Source organism: Nematolebias whitei, chromosome 18 (genome assembly GCF_014905685.2).
Source record: "Nematolebias whitei isolate Nwh7 chromosome 18, NemWhi1, whole genome shotgun sequence".
NCBI lineage: Eukaryota > Metazoa > Chordata > Actinopteri > Cyprinodontiformes > Rivulidae > Nematolebias > Nematolebias whitei.
In genome coordinates, this window is record NC_056515.1 from 28934201 (window position 1) to 28955781 (window position 21581).

Below are 21581 nucleotides of genomic sequence, written 5' to 3' on the forward strand. Positions count from 1 at the left end.
CCTGGAGTTTTACTACTTTGTCTTAAGTCGTCAGCAGCAAATTTGAACCTGGCCAGGTTGCCTGCCTTGTGTGATGGCTTGGTTCGTGCCTCGAGCACCCAGACTCAAATACTTTTTGCAGGATGGATCAGATCTCGGGGATTACTCTCAGGCATGGGCCATTGGTGTGACCATTTAATTTGGACGTTTCTGAACCAAGTAGACCAACACATACTCAAGGTAGATGTCATTACAGTTCTGCCTGTCCCCAAAGCAATCGTGTTTATCTGATTTCGGCTTGCTGACTGGCCTTGACAGGCTACCTTATCTTAATTCGCCTGGAAGTTTTGTCAACCTTTGATGCTCTGCCCCTCCCCCACTCCCACCGACGAAGTCTACAGACCAATCAGTGGGGCCCAGACTCTTTGGATTCTATTTGACGTCGTCCTTGGCCGTCCTCGGCACCCTCCGGGAGTGTACGGATCTCTCCAGAGAGAACTATGTGAACTGAGCGATTTTATCTGAATTCTGCAGTGCCTCTACGTTTTGTCTCTGGACATGCTCACCGCCCTTGCACCACCCCCATCCCCCCCACTTCATTTGTTTTTAACATCTTAGAGTAAACCGTGATAAGAGCCTCCTTTCAAGGTTTGAGCAGTGGGTGTAGAGCAATGTGAATGCTTTTGGTGTACACTTTGGCATTGTTACAGTGCCACACACAGGCCTGGTGTAGTTACTGCAATGTTTAGGTTTTGCATGTTTCTGCATAGATGAAAATATTTTGAGGGACACTGCAGCGTTTATCAGTTTTTTTAACCATTCCAAATAAATTAAAAATAAATTTAAAAAAACAAACTTGTCTTTAATTTTGATGGGGGGAAAATACGTTTATTGATGTTAAAGACTGAGTCGGCCAAAGAAAGTATCAGATGAGCAGTAAGCATTAAATGTGGGGCATTTACGATACGCTTCTAAAATCATATTCGTAATTTACAAATTTAAATAAATGTTTTGGCTCATTGTAGCTACGGCCCACATGAATCTGAAAAGCCAACCTTCTTTTTATCTTAGTCCACATTTCCGAGGAAATAAGTAAGATATCCCAACAATATCACTGGATCACATGATGTGTAAGATTTGTGTTTTCTGTTTTAACTTTATTTTGTTGTGTTTTGGTTGTTCCTTGCCCCACCTGTGTTCTCTTTGGGCCTGCCAGCATCCTTTTCCCTCAGTCAGCCTGCCACACCGATCACACACGTTCCCTGGTTTATCAGTCACAGCTGCAGCCACTCTACTCATCAGCTCGTCCTTATATTCTCTCAGCCTCCATCCATTGAGCACTGTGTCATGCTTACGTTTGGTTACCATATGTTTTCACCTTGTATGACTTCCTGTAAGTTATTTGTTGCCACGTCAGCCCATTCATTTTTCTTTAATAAGTGATTTTAAGTTTACTCGAACTCCTCGTGTGTGTGCTGTCTGAACTCGTGGGTCCAACCTTTGGTGAACTGTGATGAGATGTCATGTTTGACCATTGAACTGCCTCCTAGATGTCATTATCACTGCACTATTTCTTGATGAAAAACTTTATACATAATAAAGTTGTCTAAAATTGGAGTTGTCCTTTAGTTAAAAAATAAAACATTTTAATTTAATAATTTGTATGATCTTGATAGACTTTGGCTCTGCCCAAAAGAAGAAAAAAAAAGGTAATAATCCCTCAATTTAACATAGGCCAAGTAAGATTTGTCTGCGTATCATGAGTAGAGCAACACGTCTGGGAGCTTGATCATTTTGGGGGAAACAATCCCAAGCTGTGACTGGTAGGGAATAAAACTTTGAATTGTGATGTTTGCTTAGAAAGCCGATTGAATGACTAAAACTCAATGTGGGACATGAGGTGAACTTGACATCTGACTTATTGAGTCGTGATTATAAGATACAACATAAGTTGTAATAATTTTTGTATTTTAAAGCTCACATTTATATTTAAAATCACGACATTAAGTCGTTATTATGATGTTAATTACAGAATGTCACTATTAACTTTAACTCGAGATTTAGATATTTAGTGCCATTATCATGACATCCAGTCATACGTATGAGTTTTAAAGTCATTGAGTTTATATTATGACGCATGTCATCATTGTTGTCAATAGTATCTCATAATAATGTCTATTTATTTTAGTCATAATTACAATTTAATTACATTAGGTAAGTTGGTAACTCTTGTCCCCAGGTGTGTGAGTGGTTTGTTTGTCCCCATGTGTCCCTGGGATGGACTGGAAACCAGGTGTCCCCCGCCTCTCGCACGGTGACTGCTGGACATGGGAACCAGTGACCGCGAACCGAAAAGGAAGAAGTGGGTAGAAGATACTGGATGGACATATCAAATATGACTTAACCCTGGAATGCTTAAATTATTATTATTATTATTATATTAGTAACAGAAATGTGTTTCATTGAGTGAAAATAATGCATGGGGTGTGTCCGAATTGTGCTACCCGTGTAAAACACATGCACAAAACTAAAAAACCAGGAGCAAGTTGAGGTATTAATCATAGTTTATTGTACATGAGACAGGGTTTGCTTTTAACCACAGAGGCTGGTGGGAACTAATACTTGCAGGGAGTTAAACATCAGGTTTGACACCAGAGTAGAAAGTCACTAAATACTCCATTTTGAGCATTTACATAAAATAAAATACTACATTATAAATCCCTCAAATAAGTTTTTATTAAAATGCTGGACAGTTAGATGGATAAATGTTATAACCAACCATATTTTTCGCTGTACAAGTTGCAACTTTTTGCATAAATTGGCATGCCCTGTGACTTATACAGCGAAGCGGCTTATATTTATAACCCAATTTTTGGCTGAGATCTGACGATTTCATTCATTCGGACATGGAAAATATTTAACACTACCATTTTTAGCCACTAGAGGGCGGTCAGTAATATGGCAAGCCAAGTGTCTCATTAATAGGTGCATGCTCATGGATTTTTGGCACAACACTGGCCCACGTTTCCGAGTGGTCAGCGGTGACGCATAACAAACGTGATACGCCAGCGATGATTCATAATAGATGTAACTTAAACAGCGAAGTGACGTATTTATGTTTTTTCCCACTTTATTAGACATATTTGAACTGATGCGACTATACGCGGGGCAACATGTACGGCGGCAAGTACGATATATAGTCAGGAATATGCTTCCAGTTGAGTAATTTCAAAACTTACTTAAAATGTTATTAGTGTAATTGTGATTTATACATATTTATCATCTTAATGCGCTTTGAAAGTAGAAGGTGATAAAACAAACAAGCTAAACAGTATCCCATATGTGATGACCAGCAGCAGCACAACAGTTAAGTGTAGGGGTGCTTCGATTTGATCGAATCAACTAAAAGTGCAAAACTTTTCTTGATCCACATTGTAGAATTAACTTTTAACATATGTAACCAACCACAGTATTCAATTAAAATAAACGTTTTCCAAACAGAGGATTACAATAACTACTAGAAAAATTATTTTGTGTTTTGTATTGATTGGCTTTTTTTTTTTCTTTTTTTTTTACGTAATCTGGTCTAAATCTAAATTAATGAGTTGGTAGCCAAAACGTAGTCTGAAATTAAATGCTTTTAATTTATAGTGAATAAATTGATTTATTAACCGTTTGAGGCAGAAGGTGGTTCCTCAGTCTATAAGACCAAAGATCAAGCTGTTAAAGTCTGTTTTGTTTTTATTTTAGCGTTTAAAATCATCACATAATTTAGCAAACGCTGTTAAACCTTGCTTTAAAGAAAGAGAAATAAAGATAATTATTGGCCTATTAAAACAAACAAAAAATATGTTGATATAGTTAATGAAAGCTTCTTGAAAAAGGTTTTCATAGTGCCTTTTAAATAAAATAAATTATGTTCTTTAAAAAAACAACAACCAAAAAGAAAAAACTATTTCGGAGATGTCGTACTGGCCCAAAAGGTGAATTTAAGTATTAATAATGACTAATATTACAGTCGTTCTGGCTGTTTGATGCTGATCAGAGGTAAGAGTCAACTCAAAAGAGATTTTATACTTTTCTTGAAAAACGCTGAATCTTCTTTTAAGTCTAATTTAAACCTGAGTTAGAACAAATTAAGTGTGCAGAAAATGGCCTTTCCACTGCTGGTTCAAATTCTACAGATGGGTACACATGGGGTACTTTTATCAGTGGATGCAAACGATAGTAACCGACCACAGGAAGCAGGTTAAAACCAGAGCTACAGCAGAACCACACCAAATGCACAGAGCTCACATGTAGCCTCCCACTTAGCGCCAGCTGAGACGTCCCAAGCGCCAGGACTACCGTTAGCCGTGTGATGTACAGTTTATAAATAAAAAAAAGCATTTGGATTAATCCGTTACAAAACGTCATGGGTACTTATACATCTTACATATTTTCATAAAGCTATTTAAATGAATTTAAACTGGCTTTCACACGAGCTACACACTTTATGCAAAAAAACACACATCATATTATAAGTATGGCTGTTTATTTTATAACTTCAATAAGTACTTTACCTAAAAAAAAAAACACATTTTAAACAGAAGAGGAGAAAAATAAACAGAAATGTTAGAAAAATACACCGGTTGGATGGAATGAAAGTGTGCAGTCTTGCTGGCCTGACAAAGCTCCTAATACACTGAAGGCGTTTGTATAATCACAGTTGGCTCACTGAAACTTTAAGCAAGCAACATCACAAAGATTTGACACAACAATACTGTCACTACCTCTTACAGTTAAATAGAAAAATAAACCCTTGTGACTGACGTGGATAAAGGTTCATCTCCTGGGAAGTTTTCCTAACCTCAAGGAGCACAGCTGATCAACCTTCAGTCACAGCTAAAGTATTGCGGAGTAGAGTGAAATGTAAAAAAACTCATATTTTTGTTCAGTTTTGTTGCACATGAGCACAAAACATTGCACTTTCGGACATCAAGTTGTATGAGTTTGTGAGGTAAGGAATGGTAACAGGATTTCTCCTACATCTTTCACTGTGTTTAAACGCATGGCACAGATAAAAATAACTTAGCTTTTGACTGATTGATAAATTTGCATGACATCTCTCTTTTATTATTATTATTTTTTAGATTTTTCCCACCTTAAGGAATGTACAGTTATATAACGGCTTACACTGATTACTATCAGACAAATATACATTGATTCAATTTAAATGTAAGCAATAATGGGTGCATCAGCTACGTCTTTGGTTTTGCTTTTAGTTAGTTGTTGTTTTCTTTGGTTGTCACAGTAACAAGTTGCTTGGCAGCTTTGGCAATGTCATAGGCACACTGGATAACCTGCTGAGTGACCAGCTGGATGTCCGATGGGCAGGGATTGTGCTCCGCGGCCTTCTGGCACTCTCCGTGGAGCCGGTTGGCGCTGGAGGTGAGCAGGTAGAGAGAACTCCGTACCGTCTCCAGAGATGGCCTCTGTCAGGACAGCAAGGAGGCATGAAGATGAATGACTGTGGTCTGTAGCCACAAAGATGCTGGATTCATGTCTGAAGTGAATGTTTAACAATAGCTATGTTTACAAGGACATAAGTAATCGGATTAAACGGCCATTTGGAATAAAAATGTGTCATGTAAACGCCCCATTCAGATTATTCTTTGTTGATTCAGTTCGATACGAAAAAATCTGTAATCAGAATGAGAGGGGTGATTTATGTCGATTCATAATCTGAACGGTGTGCGTGTAAACACTTAATCTGATCATTTTATTCTGATCGTTGAAAACTGACCTGATTGCGCACATGCGACCAATGTCTACCTCACGTATTTCCGCCTGGTTGTATGCTAATATGTCGGAAGCAAAACTGGTCGGTGAGTGACAACATTTCTACTAGAAACTTTGAAAGAGCTCAAAATGATCTGCATCACCTGTAGCTCAGTCAGGGAGTGCAGGAACGTCTCCACCATCATTAAAACCTGTTGCAAGTCCATTTTGAGTGCTCAGGTTTGTTTATGTTCATCACAGAAGTAGAACTTCTTCTTCTGTGTGTTTTTAAAGGAGAGTTTACCACTCTGCACACGTCAGTACTTCTATTCTGAATAAAAGCCCGCTGCATGTAAACAAACACTCGCCATGAACGGATTGTATGTAAACGATACATTTGGATTATTTTATTATTTTATCCGAATACATTTCAATCCGATCAAAGAATTTTGTGCATATAAACATAGCTAATGAATGAGGACAGATCTTTGTTTTGTTCTGGATTATTTAGGTCGTTTACCTTTGGAAACAGGGCAGCCATCTCTGTGACAGCCAGGCAGATCTTCTCAGAGCACGGCAGAAAGCTGTTAACAGGAAGAAAAAGATGAAAAAAAAAAAAATAGCATCTGCTTCAAACTTTCTTAAGCTCAAAAAGAGCTACATGGGCAATGCTTTCCAGAAAACTGCTGAACTTTACAGCCTGAGATTAACAGCAGTTGAAAGGGACTGATAAATAACGGTTTACACTTTTTTATTCTAGCAATGCTGTACCTCTCATGTTTGGTTTCCTGAGCAGCTCTAAGAAGTTCCTGGATGTTCTTCGTGATCTGCTCCGTCTTACAGATAACATCCTCTGTGCACGGCAGGGTGAAGTCTCCTTCACCTTCCTCTTCTGGTTCCACTGCTTCAGGGGCTGCAAGAGGGCTGCTAGAAATACAAAGACACAACAACTGTTATCTTTACAATAGTAATAAAACAATCTTGACTCAGGAAGATCATATGCTCTCCTGTTCTAAAACCAACTCTGATGGATGAACTGAAGCAAGTAAAATACATGCATCACAATGACTACTGTTTTATATTTTAAGTCCTAAATGCAGCTTCATACCTACAAAATGACAAAACCTGTGACCCGACGATCACCGGTAAGATTACACAAACATTTCTAATAAGCTTATTAAAATGAGACAATATTAAAAACAGATCCACATAGGGCTCTTGATTGTCACTTAGAAAGAACTGCTGTATTACAGTAATTAATATTTGTATCTCTCCCTCTTAAAAGCATAAAATCTAAAAGCACTATTTGCCAGTTGTATAAAAAACATCTTCAATCTATGCATTCACCCTTGATGACAATAAAAATGTTTTTTAAAAAAATGGCTGTGTATCAAAGTAAAACCTTTGATTGGCTGATTTCTGCAGATGCCTGTAACATCTGTTTAGGCTGCACAACATTTTCAGCATCAACCTGCAACGTCCACAGACAAAACTTGTCTTCCTAAAACATTTTGGGCTAGAAAATATAAAGACAATTTTATGTCTCTCAGACTAAAGTCTTTAACCCCTTCAAAGCTTTATGAAGAAAACGAGCTTTAAAAATCAGCAGTCTGTTGCAGGTCGTTCTGCAGATGTTTTTACTTACCTAGCATCCTCCTGTTCAGAGTGACTGGGTGTTGTGTCATAGTCATTCTCCAGCATCGTACTCTGCCCTCCAAGACTACAGCCCTATTGACATCAGTGAACTAAAATCAGTCAAATATAGTGGAAACCCATTGTGGTTTTAGCGCATACGTCACAGCAGCTTTAGATCATAGTCATGCTTCTGAATTATTTCATTTGAAAGCCATTGCAGAGAAAAAGAAGTGCAAACCGAGGTGTTTGGAGTGGAAGACGTCTGAAGTGCAGCAGATGCAATTAGTAGATGCAATATTCATTTTCTATCATCAGTGTCAAAAACAAAAAGCATTGGTGTCTTACTTTGTCATATACTGCTGCAGAGCGACTGCTCCAACAACACTGGTGCAACATTTCATCACTGCTTATGTTTACATTCAGATGATTGAACTGTAGCAGAGATGCTGTTGTGGTACATGCATGCAGGCAGTAGTGACAAAAAGCAGTTCAGAGGAGGAGCAGAAGCAGTTTTTTCCCCGGGGCTGCCTCAGAGCCAAGGGGACTTTCAGTACTCAACCCTTCGAGATCTCTCATCCCGCGACCAGGACAGGGGAGAGGGGAAGGTAGGGAGGGAGGAGGCAGCTGTCCCCAAAGGACCCCTACCAATCTAGAAAGGGGTCAAACCGGGTTGAGCACACACTATTGAGATGCAATAAATCATTGAATGAATAAATGAAAAACCAACACCAGCCCCAAGCCGAGCACCGTCATTTTAAATCACCATGAGGAGAAACATCAGTGAGGTGTTTGCACTTACGTTTGTAGGGAAGGGTTGTAAAATGACTCCGTCATCTTGGCGAGTCGTTTCAGCTCGGTGGGAGAACTGCCTCGGAGCAGAGCCCGTCTCGTACATGGACATGGCTCGACCTCCGCGAACCGGATGTCGACCAAATGGCCCCTGGGGGTGTTGTTGCCCGCTGGGGGCTTGCCATCGCAGCGTTGTGTTTTCCGTCTGCAGGGAGCTCAGCTGTAGAGAACAACAAAACATTTCTGGATTTCTGGGCGCATCCCTCACAAAAGCTCTGTATTCATCGAGTAAAGGGCCCTGCATACTCCATCCAAAGCAGCAAAATCGGTTCTCACTGACGTAGCTGCGTGACGAAAATCACGTCATTTTGTTCTCAGAGCAGTTGCCCGCGCCTTCTTGATGCAAGGCCCAGGCCAATCTTTATCTCACAGGAATATGCAGCAAGTATTGATTGGTTGGTCAGAAGATTGTAGCTGAGTGCAGAAAAGCCCTGACATCGATCTGTACAACTCTTCATAACAGCCAAATGGCCAAAAACTCCTGGAATGAGATTGTGCAGACATTGTGCGCCAAAGAGTCTGTTTGCTGAAAAGTGTGGCGTTTTCTTCATGATAGATTTGTGGCCAAACGGCGGAGGAAGGGACAGAGTGGAGACGGGTGGGAAGAAATCCACGGGGTGACGTATACTGCATTGGGAGGGGTTTCCCAAGAGCTCTGCGCCTGTGTCTTGTGGACCAAGATGTGTGCAAAAACAAACTTCCTGCAAACACCTGACTGTGCATTGACTGTTCGACTATGGATGGAGTATGCCTGTTTGTGGTCTTTTGTACAGCACTTTGGTTGGCCTTGTTGCTGTTTTAAGTGCTATATAAATAAATTGGTATGGTATGGTATGGTATGCCGGGCTCTTAAGCCTCCATGTAAAGGGCAGACTGAATTCACATTCATCTAAGCTTTGCTTGCTCTTTATAGCATTTCACAAGTTTTGTTTCCTTGACAAAATAACTGCTGACACTTTCCATTGACAGAAATGCCCACAGTGAGAGCTCCTGGGACAAAAATGACCTGGTAGTTGCTCATCATGATAATATCCAGGCCATTTAAAGTTCAGTGCAACACAAATAATAATGAGTTGTGCTTTTACCAGTTTGATCCTGAATTGTTTACTTATTCCTGTGAAAATGTGGGGAAACAACACTAAAGATCTGCTGGTTCAGTAGTTACTGTTCAGACTGACAGCAGCTGAAGTTTGGGTTGGTCCATGAATAAAAGGTAAAAGGCAGTTATGAACCTAATAAACCAGCAGGAGGAGACATTACTCTAATTCAAAGCAAAGAAAAAAAATGCAGAAGGACCAGAGGCACTCCAGAAAACTGAAAATGCTCTGTATGCACGGAACACAATCTGTGTTTTTCTGCACACCATATATAATCTGACCATCAGTTAACTAAACGGACATGTTAGCAAATACAAGTGGTAATTTCAAGGGTGCACTCACAAAAACACAAATCTCTGCTACATTTAGATGGTTTATAACTGATGGCTGCACAGACACGTAAATGGATCCATATTTTCTGTGGTAACAACTAGGCCTTCTGATTCATTTAGGATTCTGCCCAAGTCATTCTAGTTTACGTCACAAAAAACTACGAATATAACAAAAAATAAAATTAAATGTAAAAATAACTACTACTCTTTTAATATATCAATAAAAGTATAGAATTTTGCAACGGGATATGTCTTTAGGTTTTAAAATCCACAATTTGGCATAAAAGAGGAAATTCTTTGTTTTGTGGAGCAGCTGCCAAGATGGATTTCACAAACACTTATCTGTAAAGTCTGTAAAATATGTGTGTACATGTTTATTCAATGTAAGGGTGATTAAGGACTTGAGAAGCTCCACCCCATCAGGACCACATCATTGGTTTAGTTTGTTTAAAGCTCATTGTTTAGTCCACTTTTTGCACAAGCAAACAAAAAAAAGGGAACAAAATATTTAATGGTACAATTCTAATAAAACTACTTCACGAAGTATTAACAATTAATTTAAAGAGTTTCTATTGGGCTCATTAAGAATGTCAGATCAAGCTCATCATTCACTTTTCACTGCCTGATAATGGAAAAACGGGTGAAAATAAATTTTATGAACCAGCAGGCTTTTTATTAATGAACTAATGCTGCTGAGCAGAGCAAAGAACCAACCAATATGCATCAAAGAGGCTATAAATGGAACATTTCAAGTGCAAAACGACCTCAAACTGCATTATTAATCATCAGCGTGTAATTTAACAAACCTTGCTCTGCATCATCCGCAGCTCTTCACTCAGATGACAGTTGACTTTGAGAAGTTGTTGTATTTTGGCTTCTGATGCAGTGAGGGCGCTCTTCACCTCCAAAAACTCCTGTACTGTGATCGGGCCGTCAGACAGGTCAGAAGACTCTGAGCTCTGAGACAAAATATATATATTAGATCTGGGTCTGATTACAGATTTCTTGGTTCAATTTGTTTTGAAAGACGGACCTTTGTCCTTCCATCGTTGCAGCTGTCTCCACACGTGGCCTCCTGGACGGGGTCTTCATCTGAAGCCACGCTGTCGTAATCCGGCTGGTCGTTGTCTTGGCTCTCACTGTTGTGGCGACTGTCTATTCCTTGGAGGATCAACTCCACGTTGTCTGATAACAAACCAAAATATTAGAGATGAATGACGATATTATCGGCATGGTATCGGTATGAGCCGACATTAGCGATAAAGTTAAATATCGGACATTCCATCAAAATAACTCACCGATATAAATGGCTTTTGTTTTAAGTTAATTTTTAATTTAAGAAACAGTCAAGTATATCTATTAATGCACTACTACTTATGCGCTTTCCACTTGTCGCTTATGAACAGGTTGAGTTTAGATTTGTGAAAAATTACGAATTTGCACTGTTCAAGTGTTGTCAATGTGTTAGAGAGTAAATGTGTCAAGTGTTGTGCATTTCAGGTGAGGTATGAAGTCAGTTTTCATGACCTAAAATAAGGTTGAGCACAGTATAAATCACAGATCCCTGAGTACGTGTTCTGGAAAAGCAAGAAAGGTTTATTTACTGAAACAAATCTAAATAATAGTATGTAACAGTGTGTGAAGTCTTTCTAATATACTATGTGTTAAGAGTGTGAACTTTAAATGATTAAGAATAAATGAATTAGTTACCGACTAAAAGTGAATATAATTGATGGTCAAGAGGTCAAGTTAACAGCTTAATGTTCGTGTGTCAAGTCACCACAAGAAGAGGAAGTCTGAACAGATGACCAGGCCAGTAGGAAGAAAAAAGAGGAAGCTATCTGTAGAAAAAGCAAAAGCTATCTCCAGAAAACAGGAACGAGATACCTTAAGTGAAGAGGCTCTCTCAGAAAAAGAGGAAGCTCTCTGCAGAAAAGCAGGAAGATACACCTAGTGGCAGTTGAAGATAATTTAGCAATGACAGTGACGTTGAACATGTGATCTGACGTTGTAGAATAGTCCGTATCCAAGACTGTTGCTATGCAGAAATTATGCAATGAGCAGACAAATGTATAAAAACGCTCAGCATTAACGATCGGGGCTGAAGCACTTGGAGAGCTTTAAAGGACAGTTCATTGACGCCTTCATTAACTAAAGGGAACTTGAAGATCCGAAGACGAAAATAATTTTTCTCAGCTCAGCCCGGACCTGAAAGCCAACTCAAGTTTCCAAGATTGGATTTTATTGAAGGCAGTATGAAATATTCTTCAAAAGCAACTGAGGGATGATTGTCACCAGCTTCAACATTCAAGGATCCCCTTTGACAAGGGGTCTTCGAGAAGAGATGGTATGACACATACTAATAGCTGTCCTAAAATAAAATTAAATAATTAAAATTGCTTATAGCTATATATACTAGTGGAATGTCAGGACTCTTGACAACATTTTGAGTTATTGGGATTTACTCATTATATTAAATTTGGTATTTTTAAAGTCGTAATTGATACAATTTAGGAGAGTCTCCCCATTTTTGCTGCATTATGGGATTCTGAAGATGCCTTTGTATTTTTATTTTTTTATTTTTCTCCTTTTTGTTTGATAGTTTTTGAACACACTTTAGATTTTAACTTTTTTTATTTTTTATTTTCCCAACTAAACTTAATTTTTGATATTTCACTCCGGAGGATTCTGGGAACACGAGGTAAACTCGAGATGCCAGCTGACGGCTCATCGAGTCCAGTAACGATCTTGAGTTTCTGAGTGTTCTCTGGGGTCTCGGAGCAGCAAAAGTCTTCCCCTGAACCTAATCACCTTACCTTACTTTGGCTCAACAGAGTGAAGATTAATATATTTCTATTTTTCCTCAACGGAGCTTATGAATTTATAATTTTCTGTTTTTACTCATCGGAGCTTCACAGATTTATAATTCTTTGGTTCAGCTCATTGGAGCAAAGGAATTACAACACGATTGAACTGTTTTGCCCCTTGGACATCAACCAACAATCAACAGTAACACCTTTCAGGTAACAAGTGGACTTTTGACTACTGACTTTGTTATGTAACCGAATAATCACTATGGATTTCTGCTATAACGCTGTTCCCCTGCAAATCATTGATTAAAACAAAGCAAAACGTACAATTTTGGATTCTTATTTCAGCACCCCTTTGTTCATGGAAGTGGAAACCTTGGTTCAATGAAACAACAGAAGTATGTGGGAGGTTTTAAACGGTTTTCTTAGCCTTTGATTATAAAACAACACCCAGGAGTCTTATTTTGTTCCTAGACTCTAAAGATTGCCAGATCGGTTAACAATTGCAATGCTAAATCAGGAGATGAGCTACCGTTAACTTGCGCTCCCTCGTCTGCCGAACGACTCCGCTCCGGCTGCTAGGTAGGGCGAGGCACGAGGTGAAAAGTTGGGTGTGGTGCAAGGAAGAAGGTAGTTAACAGTCTGGGTGAATCATCTCAACACAGCCTAAATTGAGAACTGTCCTTGGAAGCTGCTGCAGGTAAGACCTGAGCCATAGGATTAGTTTTGAGACCCGTTGGAGGAGAGGCTGCGGTGAGGGCGAGGCACGTGCCCTGTGCCTACCTCGCTCGGATAGCAAGACAAATGTCATGAATAAAATTTACATTAAACATAATCCAAGTTCATTTTCAGCCCCCTTTTTGGCATCTGCATTTGGTACTGACAAAGACCATGCAGAATAATGTAGTATTTTAATTCCACAGCAGAGAAAGCTCTGTAGTCTCTGTAAGTAGGTCTAGGGGAAAATAATCGGTATTGGTATTGTTTATCAGCCAAATAAGTTTTAACATATTGACATATCGGATATCGGCCAAAAATCCAATATCGTGCATCCCTACAAAATTTTTAAAAATCAGCAGAAAGGAGGATGCTTACAGCAAGATGTAACACATACACATAAAACGCACAAAAATACATGAATAAGGGAACTGAAAGTGTGTTCAAACAAAAATCGACAAACATCTTTTAGTACCTTTCGGGCTGTCGCAGGAATTACCCCACAGTCGTCGTTTAGCATCTGCTAGAATATCGATGACAAGGGTGGCAAACTCACGAGCGCTGAACCGGGCCAGTTTTTGACGACCCTACAAGAAAAAAAAAGTGTCAACACTTAAAAAGCAGCTATAAAAGTTACATTTGAACACGGAGATCCATTGATGTTGTCACTCGCCTGGTTCCTGGTAGAAGAATACTCAGGATTGACGGGCAGAAAAGGCACAACTGTGGTTTCGGTGACAAGTGTGCTGTGGTTCTGAGTGGCCAACCACACTGAAGGAGGGGTTGTCACATTAACATTACACAGACATTTTAATTATAGTTTAAAAAAAATACATTATGCACAATACTGTGTAGTTTTAACAAGGTTTGCAATTGAACCTGCATCAGTTTCCCTTCTGTCCACCTCATCATAAACATCCATGGCGAGTTCTTCAAACTGATGGTTGCTCAACTGCAAGAAATAACGATGAAGAATAAAAGGTGTAGCAGTTGAATGCAAGGTTAGAAAGTCTCAGAGAAATACATCCCAAATAACGATGGCTCACCGACTGCAGCTTCTTTTTTGCAGCCTTTGCAAAATCTGACAAATCCAGGCTGCTTTGGACAAAAACAAATTCCAATATTTTACTTTTTTCTAATGAAAAAGTCCAAGAAAGAGGTGTTAAAATCAACAAATGCACTTACTTATTTCTTATTCATCCAATGAAGCACAAGGAAAAACAGGATTGCAATGAATGTCTCTTATTTTTTACTTTAAAAGTTAGATTTAACTGATTTGTGGAAGTGAGTACATCACAACTGATAGTGTTGTGGTTTATCGGGAATTTAAAAAACTCAGTTTTTGCATCTAAGGCACACATCCTCAAAAAAAATAGAGAAAGCAGCTATTACCTGTCTGTCATTTGAGGAGTGATGAAGTGCTGCCCATTTCTGTGATCTGAAACGCATAAAGGATATAACAACATTTAGTCTCCAAGTCAGGCAGCAGGTGAAGGTGGAGAACCTTCCAGCTCTTACCTGGTCTTCTGCCACAAAGGTAAAAAGCCAACCGATCTGTGAGCTCATACTGGATCTCCACCAGCCTCTCTGCAAGCTCAAAGTGGCCAGCTTGTCTGCGGAGATTAAAAAGAAAACCTTTCATAATTATCTCATCACATAGTAATTAAAAGTGATCAAGATGAAATATATATATTTATCTTCAAAAGCAGCAGCAGCTTCTGATCGTAAATATTAGTGGGGTGGACAAACTGCATTACATTTTTGTTAAAAAATAAATAAAAAGACAGAACACTTATTATTTATTTTGTTGCCTTTTTTGTGTACAACGTTGTTGCGTTTTGGGTTTTTTTCCTCCCTCCTGCAGGTTCTGGCTCAAGAAAACAGTCCAGTTTAAAAAGTTAATCAGAGAAACAGACACTTCCCGCACCCACATCCACCCAAAATGGGAATATTTTCATATTTAAAAAATGTTAAATAATACATACACACAGGTAACAGCTTTCTGGACTGAATATTTATTTGTATTTTGTAGTAATTCTATATTAATACCCCAGATTAACAAAGTTAAATGGGGTGTGGGGGAACGTATGTTAAAAAAAATCTAAACATTTTAAACTAAAGAAGTGGTGTGTGTAAATATTCACCCCTTTGCTTTAAAGCCCCAACCATTTACATCAGAAGCCACATAATTAGTTAAATAAGATCCAGCTGTGGGCGATGAAAGCAGCTGTAGACACTGAAAAAAGGCCGACCATGTTGGAGAAAAGTGTCCTGGTGTACTTTCTGCATTTGGTTTATATCCAGTCTGCCTGCTCCAAACTGAAGTTTTCTTATAAATGTAGTTTAAAAAATAGATCTTTAAAAAGAGAATCTCCACTGTTGGACACAGACGGTTTTGCTGCACGCTATTCCTGCATAAAATAAGATTACATGAGACCTATAGTTGGTATTGTCCAGATCAATGAGCAAAAATCGATCACTGCTGACAGAGTGATAAATCTACTGATGGTAGATTCCCGCTCCATAACTGTAGATGAGTAAAACCTTATGAATCATTAAAAAACATTTTAAATTCAATCTAAAACGATCAAAATGGTTGAAAAACAAACAATACACAGTAGGCTAAGCAATTACACATTTATTGGGAGGAACTACTTTGGGGGCAAACTATTTTTTTCTGCCTTTATGAACCAGCTGCGCTTGTCCAAAAGTATAAAAACTGTGTTGTTCTCAAAACTTTATACTGGATTTATATATAAGTAATAAACAAGATGATTAGGTTGTCATTATGTTGGACTGCAAGCCAAAGAAAATATAAGTACTTTGATGACTGACTTTAACACAAAAAAAACTTTTTTACCATGATTTTTACTATTATTAAACATAAATATGTACTTATACTGTCATTATTCTTATTTACAGGTAATTTTTTTTTTGTGTTAGAGTAAATAAAATGCAATATAGTAGATAAGAGAATATGTTTTAACATTACTGGCCTTTTATTTCAACTTTTTCTAAACAAATTAGCCGAGTTATCGTACTGAATGCTAATGCTACTGGGTCAGTCTGCAGTCTTCATCAAGTGCAAAATATGTAATATGTACATGTTAAATACTTTAGATATTTCTAATTACTCACATTAGTAAATAATGGGTTTAAATATTAACCCTTTAAGTACAAGTTTCAGTCTTAAACATCTGAAAGACAAGTTAATTTATTTTTTCTTGATGATTCATTTATACATTATACTATGTTTTGTGTCTTCTCTTAACTTTATGACCCATGAGCAAAATGATTTTTAGTTGGGTTTTTTATTATAATTTTTCAAAAATGTGGGTTTTTTTTCTGCGTTATTAAAAAAATCTTAGCCCTCAGTCTTGTTTTAGGACTTTCTTTTTTTAAAGTGCTTGTCATGTTTTAATTTTCAGTCACCAAGATGGAAGTGAAACCACTGCCATGACTGACACCTGACAGTCAAAGGTTTGGGCACAGAAAACCCAACGTCTCTTTAATAGAATCAAAACAATAAAGGTTTAAATTGTTACATAAACTCTATTTAAAAAACAAGTACATTTTATGACAGGTTTTGACAACTGAGTGTTGTATGTTGGGAAGAATTTAAAGGAAACTGTTTTCCTCTGGAGTCAAAGGAAAGAAAAGATTTTTTTCACCCATTTTAAAATACATTTGTTTCATTTGTGACCACAGAAGAAAACACTTTATAAAACTAGTTTTAAACACAAGTTTGATTATGTGATGGTATAAAAGGCCACCTACGAGAAAACTGTTTGGTTTAGAGGAAACCCACTCTGTAGGGGGAGACCAGCTTAAATTAAATATGTTCTTTATTTTCAGGGCTTCTGTTCAGTTGTCATAGGATGTGCATCATTTCCTGTCACACACTGGACAAACGATGCCTGCAGCTGAACTGTAGGTTAGATTATTTTTATTAAAGTAAAAATTGATGCGGGTTGTTCTATTTTTATATAGAACCTTTACCACTGAGCTAATCGGAAACGTCTGGTGGGAAGAGGTGACCTGTGTGCTTAGTAGCAAAGTGTAGTGTAACAAGCATCACGCTATAGTGGTCAAAAACAGAATGTTGTTGTTGTTGTTGTTGTATTTTACTCACATCTTTAAAATGACAATATATACAGTAGATGTACACAAATAAGTTTGAATATATCCTGATGTTCTACAATTAGAAAGACGAAACGTTACTACAGTTTTTTGTTTTTTTTTTATGTCCAGAGGACCAGATTTAACTTTTTTAGATAAGTTTGGATATAGCGTAATAGTTGTTTTTAAAATGCGACTGCTCAGGCATCAAAACCCCTTTAAAAACCAACATAAAGATTAAATAGTGATAAATTAAAAATGTATGATTCGTTTTACCTTGCGTAGTTAATGGGGGTTTTCCCACTCGAGTCCAGAGCTCCAGGATCAGCTCCATAAACTGCCAACAACTCCGCCTGCAGAATCTGACCAGCTTTAGCTGCTATGTGGAGCGGAGTGTTTCCTTTTTCCTAATATCACATCAAACACAGTTTCAGCTTTTAAAACGTGATGTTTTAAACACATTTCTCCTGTTTTCTTCTGGTCTTACAGGGTGGAAGAAGTTGGCCTGTGCTCCTAAGGACAGGAGTCTGAGGCAGGTCTCCAGGTTCCCTGTCCGAACACTAGAATGAAGTTGCTGAAAGAAAATCAGAGAGTGGTTTGTTTGGATCTGGCTGCAAGGTTCATCCATACAATGTTGACTTAACTGCATGCACCTCACCAAAATCTGTCACTTTCTTTTAAAATAAGTGGTTATTTTACAGGAGAATGGCAAAATGTACAGAATTTAAGATACTATGATATACCAGCATTAGCCACCTGCTCAGCCCCATAAAGATTTTTATATTTCTTTATGAGAAAACCTCACCGGCAAAGTTCCCCAACAGAATTGGCAGCGTTCTGTCCATATGTACATATCCTGATGCATGCTCAATATAAAAATAAATATAAATAGTACATGCTATTTCTGTCAGATGTTTACTGATTTAGAGGAACTGGACAGTACCAAATAAATACACAGATCATCTTTTAGTGACAGTACAATCTTTGAGATCTACCACTGCCCGTTGAGTAACAATGAGTTATTACTGCATCGAACATGGTCAGTGAAATATTTAAGTGAAAACCAAAGACTATGCAATTACCTTACTGAGGTCTTTTGCAGTTACACTGTCATCCTCCCGACAAGGCAGCCGATGTACATAAGCCAACATCTGATATTTCGCCTTGATGAACTCCGTCTTGTTGGGACTGAAAATATTTTTTTTACACATCAGTACTATTTTAAAATTATTAATGTGTCAAATAAGTTGATAATTTATGGAATATCTACAGTGAAACTGGTCAGTTTACCGTTCGTTTTGGTATTCTGAATGTACAGTTTTTAGTGGGTGTGCAATTCTTCTATGATGTCATCTTCATCTCATAATAAAATCCCAAAAGTCACAGTTTGTATCCAAACGTCTATTTTTCTCTGATGATTGTCTGAATACAAAATTAATCTATTTTACTGTACTCAACTGATGAAAACCGGCTTTGTTGGTGATGAGAACGCGTGTTCACTGAAACTGAATGTCTTCCTTGTTTTGTGAATAAAGCTGCACGCAGTCTGAAGCAGCTGCAGCCTTCGACTCGATGGACAAACAATCAACTCATTAAACTGTTCCCACAACTAGCTGGAGCTATTTTTCAAGAACTACTTTAAAGTTGTGAATGTTGACGACATTGCTAGTTTCCAAATCACCTAAACGTTTCTTCATTCTCTGGGAAAGTTCCTACAACTCCCGTCTGTTGTCTACTGAGTGAATGCGTTTGCTCTGACTCTGTTTACACATGGCTGAATGTTTATCTCTACTCCAGCAGCCAGACACTAGAATAACGCACTGTTTATACCTAGAATTAGATGTTACTACATACATAACATATATTTGTGTTATTCAAAGATTCAGTGGTTTACGCCTAACATACTACACTTCAATAAGCACAATATTGTTTTGGACTCTCTCATCTACTGGAAACTTATTGAGGAAGGTCTCGAGTTTGTCACATTCAGGATACAGAGAGTCAAAATGTGCATATTTGCTGACCTTAGCTATGAAAATGAATGTGACCAGAAGAGCTTTCTGTAAAGTGTGAGCAAGCGTACCAAAATCTGCAGTGACATTATCTGAATCCTCAAAAAGCACTTACTGAACTCTGTCCTGAGGGTTGGCTTTGCGCTTTCCGCCGACTGAAGAGGAAGGATCCAGAAGGCTATGTTCCCATATGGAGTTTGCTCCATTACCGTACAACGTCTGGACCATCTAGAACAAAAACACAATGAGCTAAAGAGAAGAAGCTTAATTTACAAGTCTACTACTTGTGTACCTTTCTGAAACATAAACATGTCAAACAGTGCCATACAAAAGCTTGAAATCAGCCCCTAATTTCTTCACACTTTGCTTCCAAGAAATCAGACCTTCTCATGATCATTGGAAGTGGTCTCAGTTGATGGATCTTACAAGCTTTCTGAAGGGTTTGCTTGTGATTTTGGCTGCTTTTTTCAGCTTTCTTCCTTGGATGCAAAACGTAAACAAACAAGGGATGACTCAAGACGTTTGCACCTATGCAACAGATGGCATATCTGCTCATTTCAGTGGATTCCAGTCATCTACATGAGGATGTCTCCATGCCCACCTGCAGCTGAGAGGGTGGCCAAGTAGAATGAGTCAGATGTCGGACTTGGGAGCTGTGTCGACCGAGACCACGATGGATGCTGCAGCACTCGTCACAGATCAACACACCTCTGTTAACAGAGGCCCACCGAGGCTCTACAACACACACACTTTTGTTAAAGTAGTTATAAAACACAAAACACATCGATGCATACCTTTAAACGAAAGCGTTTCTCATTTCAAGCCAAACGAAATTAGCTTAACAGTAACAGGTTTTCCCGTCTTTAATAAGTTCTAGAAATATGTACTTGTCCGACATCACTTGTAAAACAATTAAAAGTGTAAGATAATTACTAATGAGCTGTCGGTAATGTTAGTTAGCTTAGCTAATCGGACATAGCGGTAAGTTAAAGTAATGGCTAGCTCGTTAGCTCGGCTGCTAACGGTAGCGCTAGCTTGTTCGTCGTACCAGGAGCGCTGCAATCAGCGCAGACCTCTCTGCTTCTCACTCGCTTTGACATCCCGTGATTCAAATCCTCTGCGTCCAGGAACAGCAAATGTTTTTTTTTTAAAAGGTACACCACAAGTAATCCGCCTTGATAGACAGATTTTCTCCCAGGCAAAGCGGCTGTCTGTCTGCCTGCCCTCCTCCCTCCTACTGTTGAACAAAGCGTCGACGTCTCGTTCCAATTTTCACGCAGCCTCCTTCACGCTTCCTTGTCCGCTTGCTTCCTTGTGTCCTTCGATCGTTATCTTATCATACAAAGTTATTCCCCCGTAGTGAAAAGAGCATTTGAATAAAGGTTGCAGTGGTGGTCAAATGTTAACCCTTTTTTATTTTATTTCTAATGTCCCAGGCTAAAACCTAAAACCGTGTGGTCCTTACTAGGAAATGTCCCTCAAAAGTGGAATTCAGTAACCCAGGATAAGAAGAAATGATGAGCTTGGACTTGGAGCGTCCTGAATGATTTCTTAAAAAACAGTCATCCTCCATCTCATTTAACTGCATCCATATCTCTCCTCTTTGTCTTTTTCCTGGCAGCTGCATTTCTAACATCATTCTACCAATATACCCATTGTCCCTCCTCTGGACATGTCCAAACCATCTCAGTCTGTCCTCTCTAATTTATCTCCCAGTTGTTCAACCTGTGCTGTACCTCTGATGATCTCATTCCTAATCTTATCCATCCTTGTCACTCCTAAGGAGAACCTCAACATCTTCATTTCTGCCACTTCCAGTTCTTTGTCCTGTTTTTTTTGTCCATGTCTCTGTCTCCAGACCATACAACAGCTGATGTCGCCATTGTCTTGTAAACTTTTCCTTTGACCTTTGCTGCCACCCTGTTGTCACTGCTGAAGCTTTTCTCCATCCACTCCATCCTACCTGAACTCTCTTTATCACCTCTTTACCACATTCCCCATTTTCCTGGACAGTGGACCTCAAGCACTTGAAGTCCTGCACATTTGTGACCTCTGCTCCTTATAGCCTTACTGTTCCACCTACACACATATACTCTGTCTTACTACGGCTGACTTTAAATATGAGAACATTAATGGTCTCTGTTAAATTACAAAATAAATTTCAGCCTCTGGGCATAGCAGTAGTAATTTCCTACTACAAAATCAGCAGAACACATATTACAGGATGAAAATATGGATTATTTTAGATTTTAGTTTAACTGAAACTTCTGT

General features: G+C 38.5%; 1 protein-coding gene across 4 annotated transcripts; it reads right to left on the reverse strand.

The window, feature by feature from the left end:
• Positions 1 to 5208: 5208 nt before the first annotated feature.
• Positions 5209 to 20550, reverse strand: git2b (G protein-coupled receptor kinase interacting ArfGAP 2b). 4 transcript variants are annotated; one of them, XM_037692187.1, is made up of 20 exons: positions 20359 to 20550; positions 19912 to 20045; positions 19426 to 19538; positions 18381 to 18486; positions 17786 to 17872; positions 17575 to 17705; positions 14698 to 14792; positions 14572 to 14617; positions 14226 to 14277; positions 14059 to 14131; positions 13853 to 13950; positions 13655 to 13766; positions 10686 to 10837; positions 10459 to 10611; positions 8174 to 8383; positions 7934 to 8023; positions 7385 to 7467; positions 6511 to 6666; positions 6260 to 6323; positions 5209 to 5453 (listed from the first exon to the last, which is right to left on the reverse strand). In XM_037692187.1, the coding sequence occupies exons 1-20, from the start codon at positions 20408 to 20410 to the stop codon at positions 5244 to 5246; spliced, it is 2217 nt and encodes a 738-aa protein (XP_037548115.1). In that variant the 5' UTR covers positions 20411 to 20550; the 3' UTR covers positions 5209 to 5243. The 4 variants fall into 4 exon arrangements, with proteins under 4 accessions (XP_037548115.1, XP_037548111.1, XP_037548113.1 ...); XM_037692183.1 differs by lacking the exon at positions 7934 to 8023 and adding an exon at positions 14365 to 14370; XM_037692185.1 differs by lacking the exon at positions 7934 to 8023 and having other exon boundaries at positions 14226 to 14274.
• Between the last annotated feature and the right edge of the window lie 1031 nt (positions 20551 to 21581).

Coding starts and splice junctions, on each gene's coding strand:
- git2b (XM_037692187.1), bottom strand. CDS start 20,410: ATGTCAAAGCGAGTGAGAAGCAGAGAGGTCTGCGCTGATTGCAGCGCT. Junction 17,873..18,380: donor CTGCAAAAGACCTCAGTAAG/GTAATTGCATAG, acceptor ATTTTCTTTCAG/CAACTTCATTCTAGTGTTCG. Junction 6,324..6,510: donor CAGGAAACCAAACATGAGAG/GTACAGCATTGC, acceptor TCCTGTTAACAG/CTTTCTGCCGTGCTCTGAGA.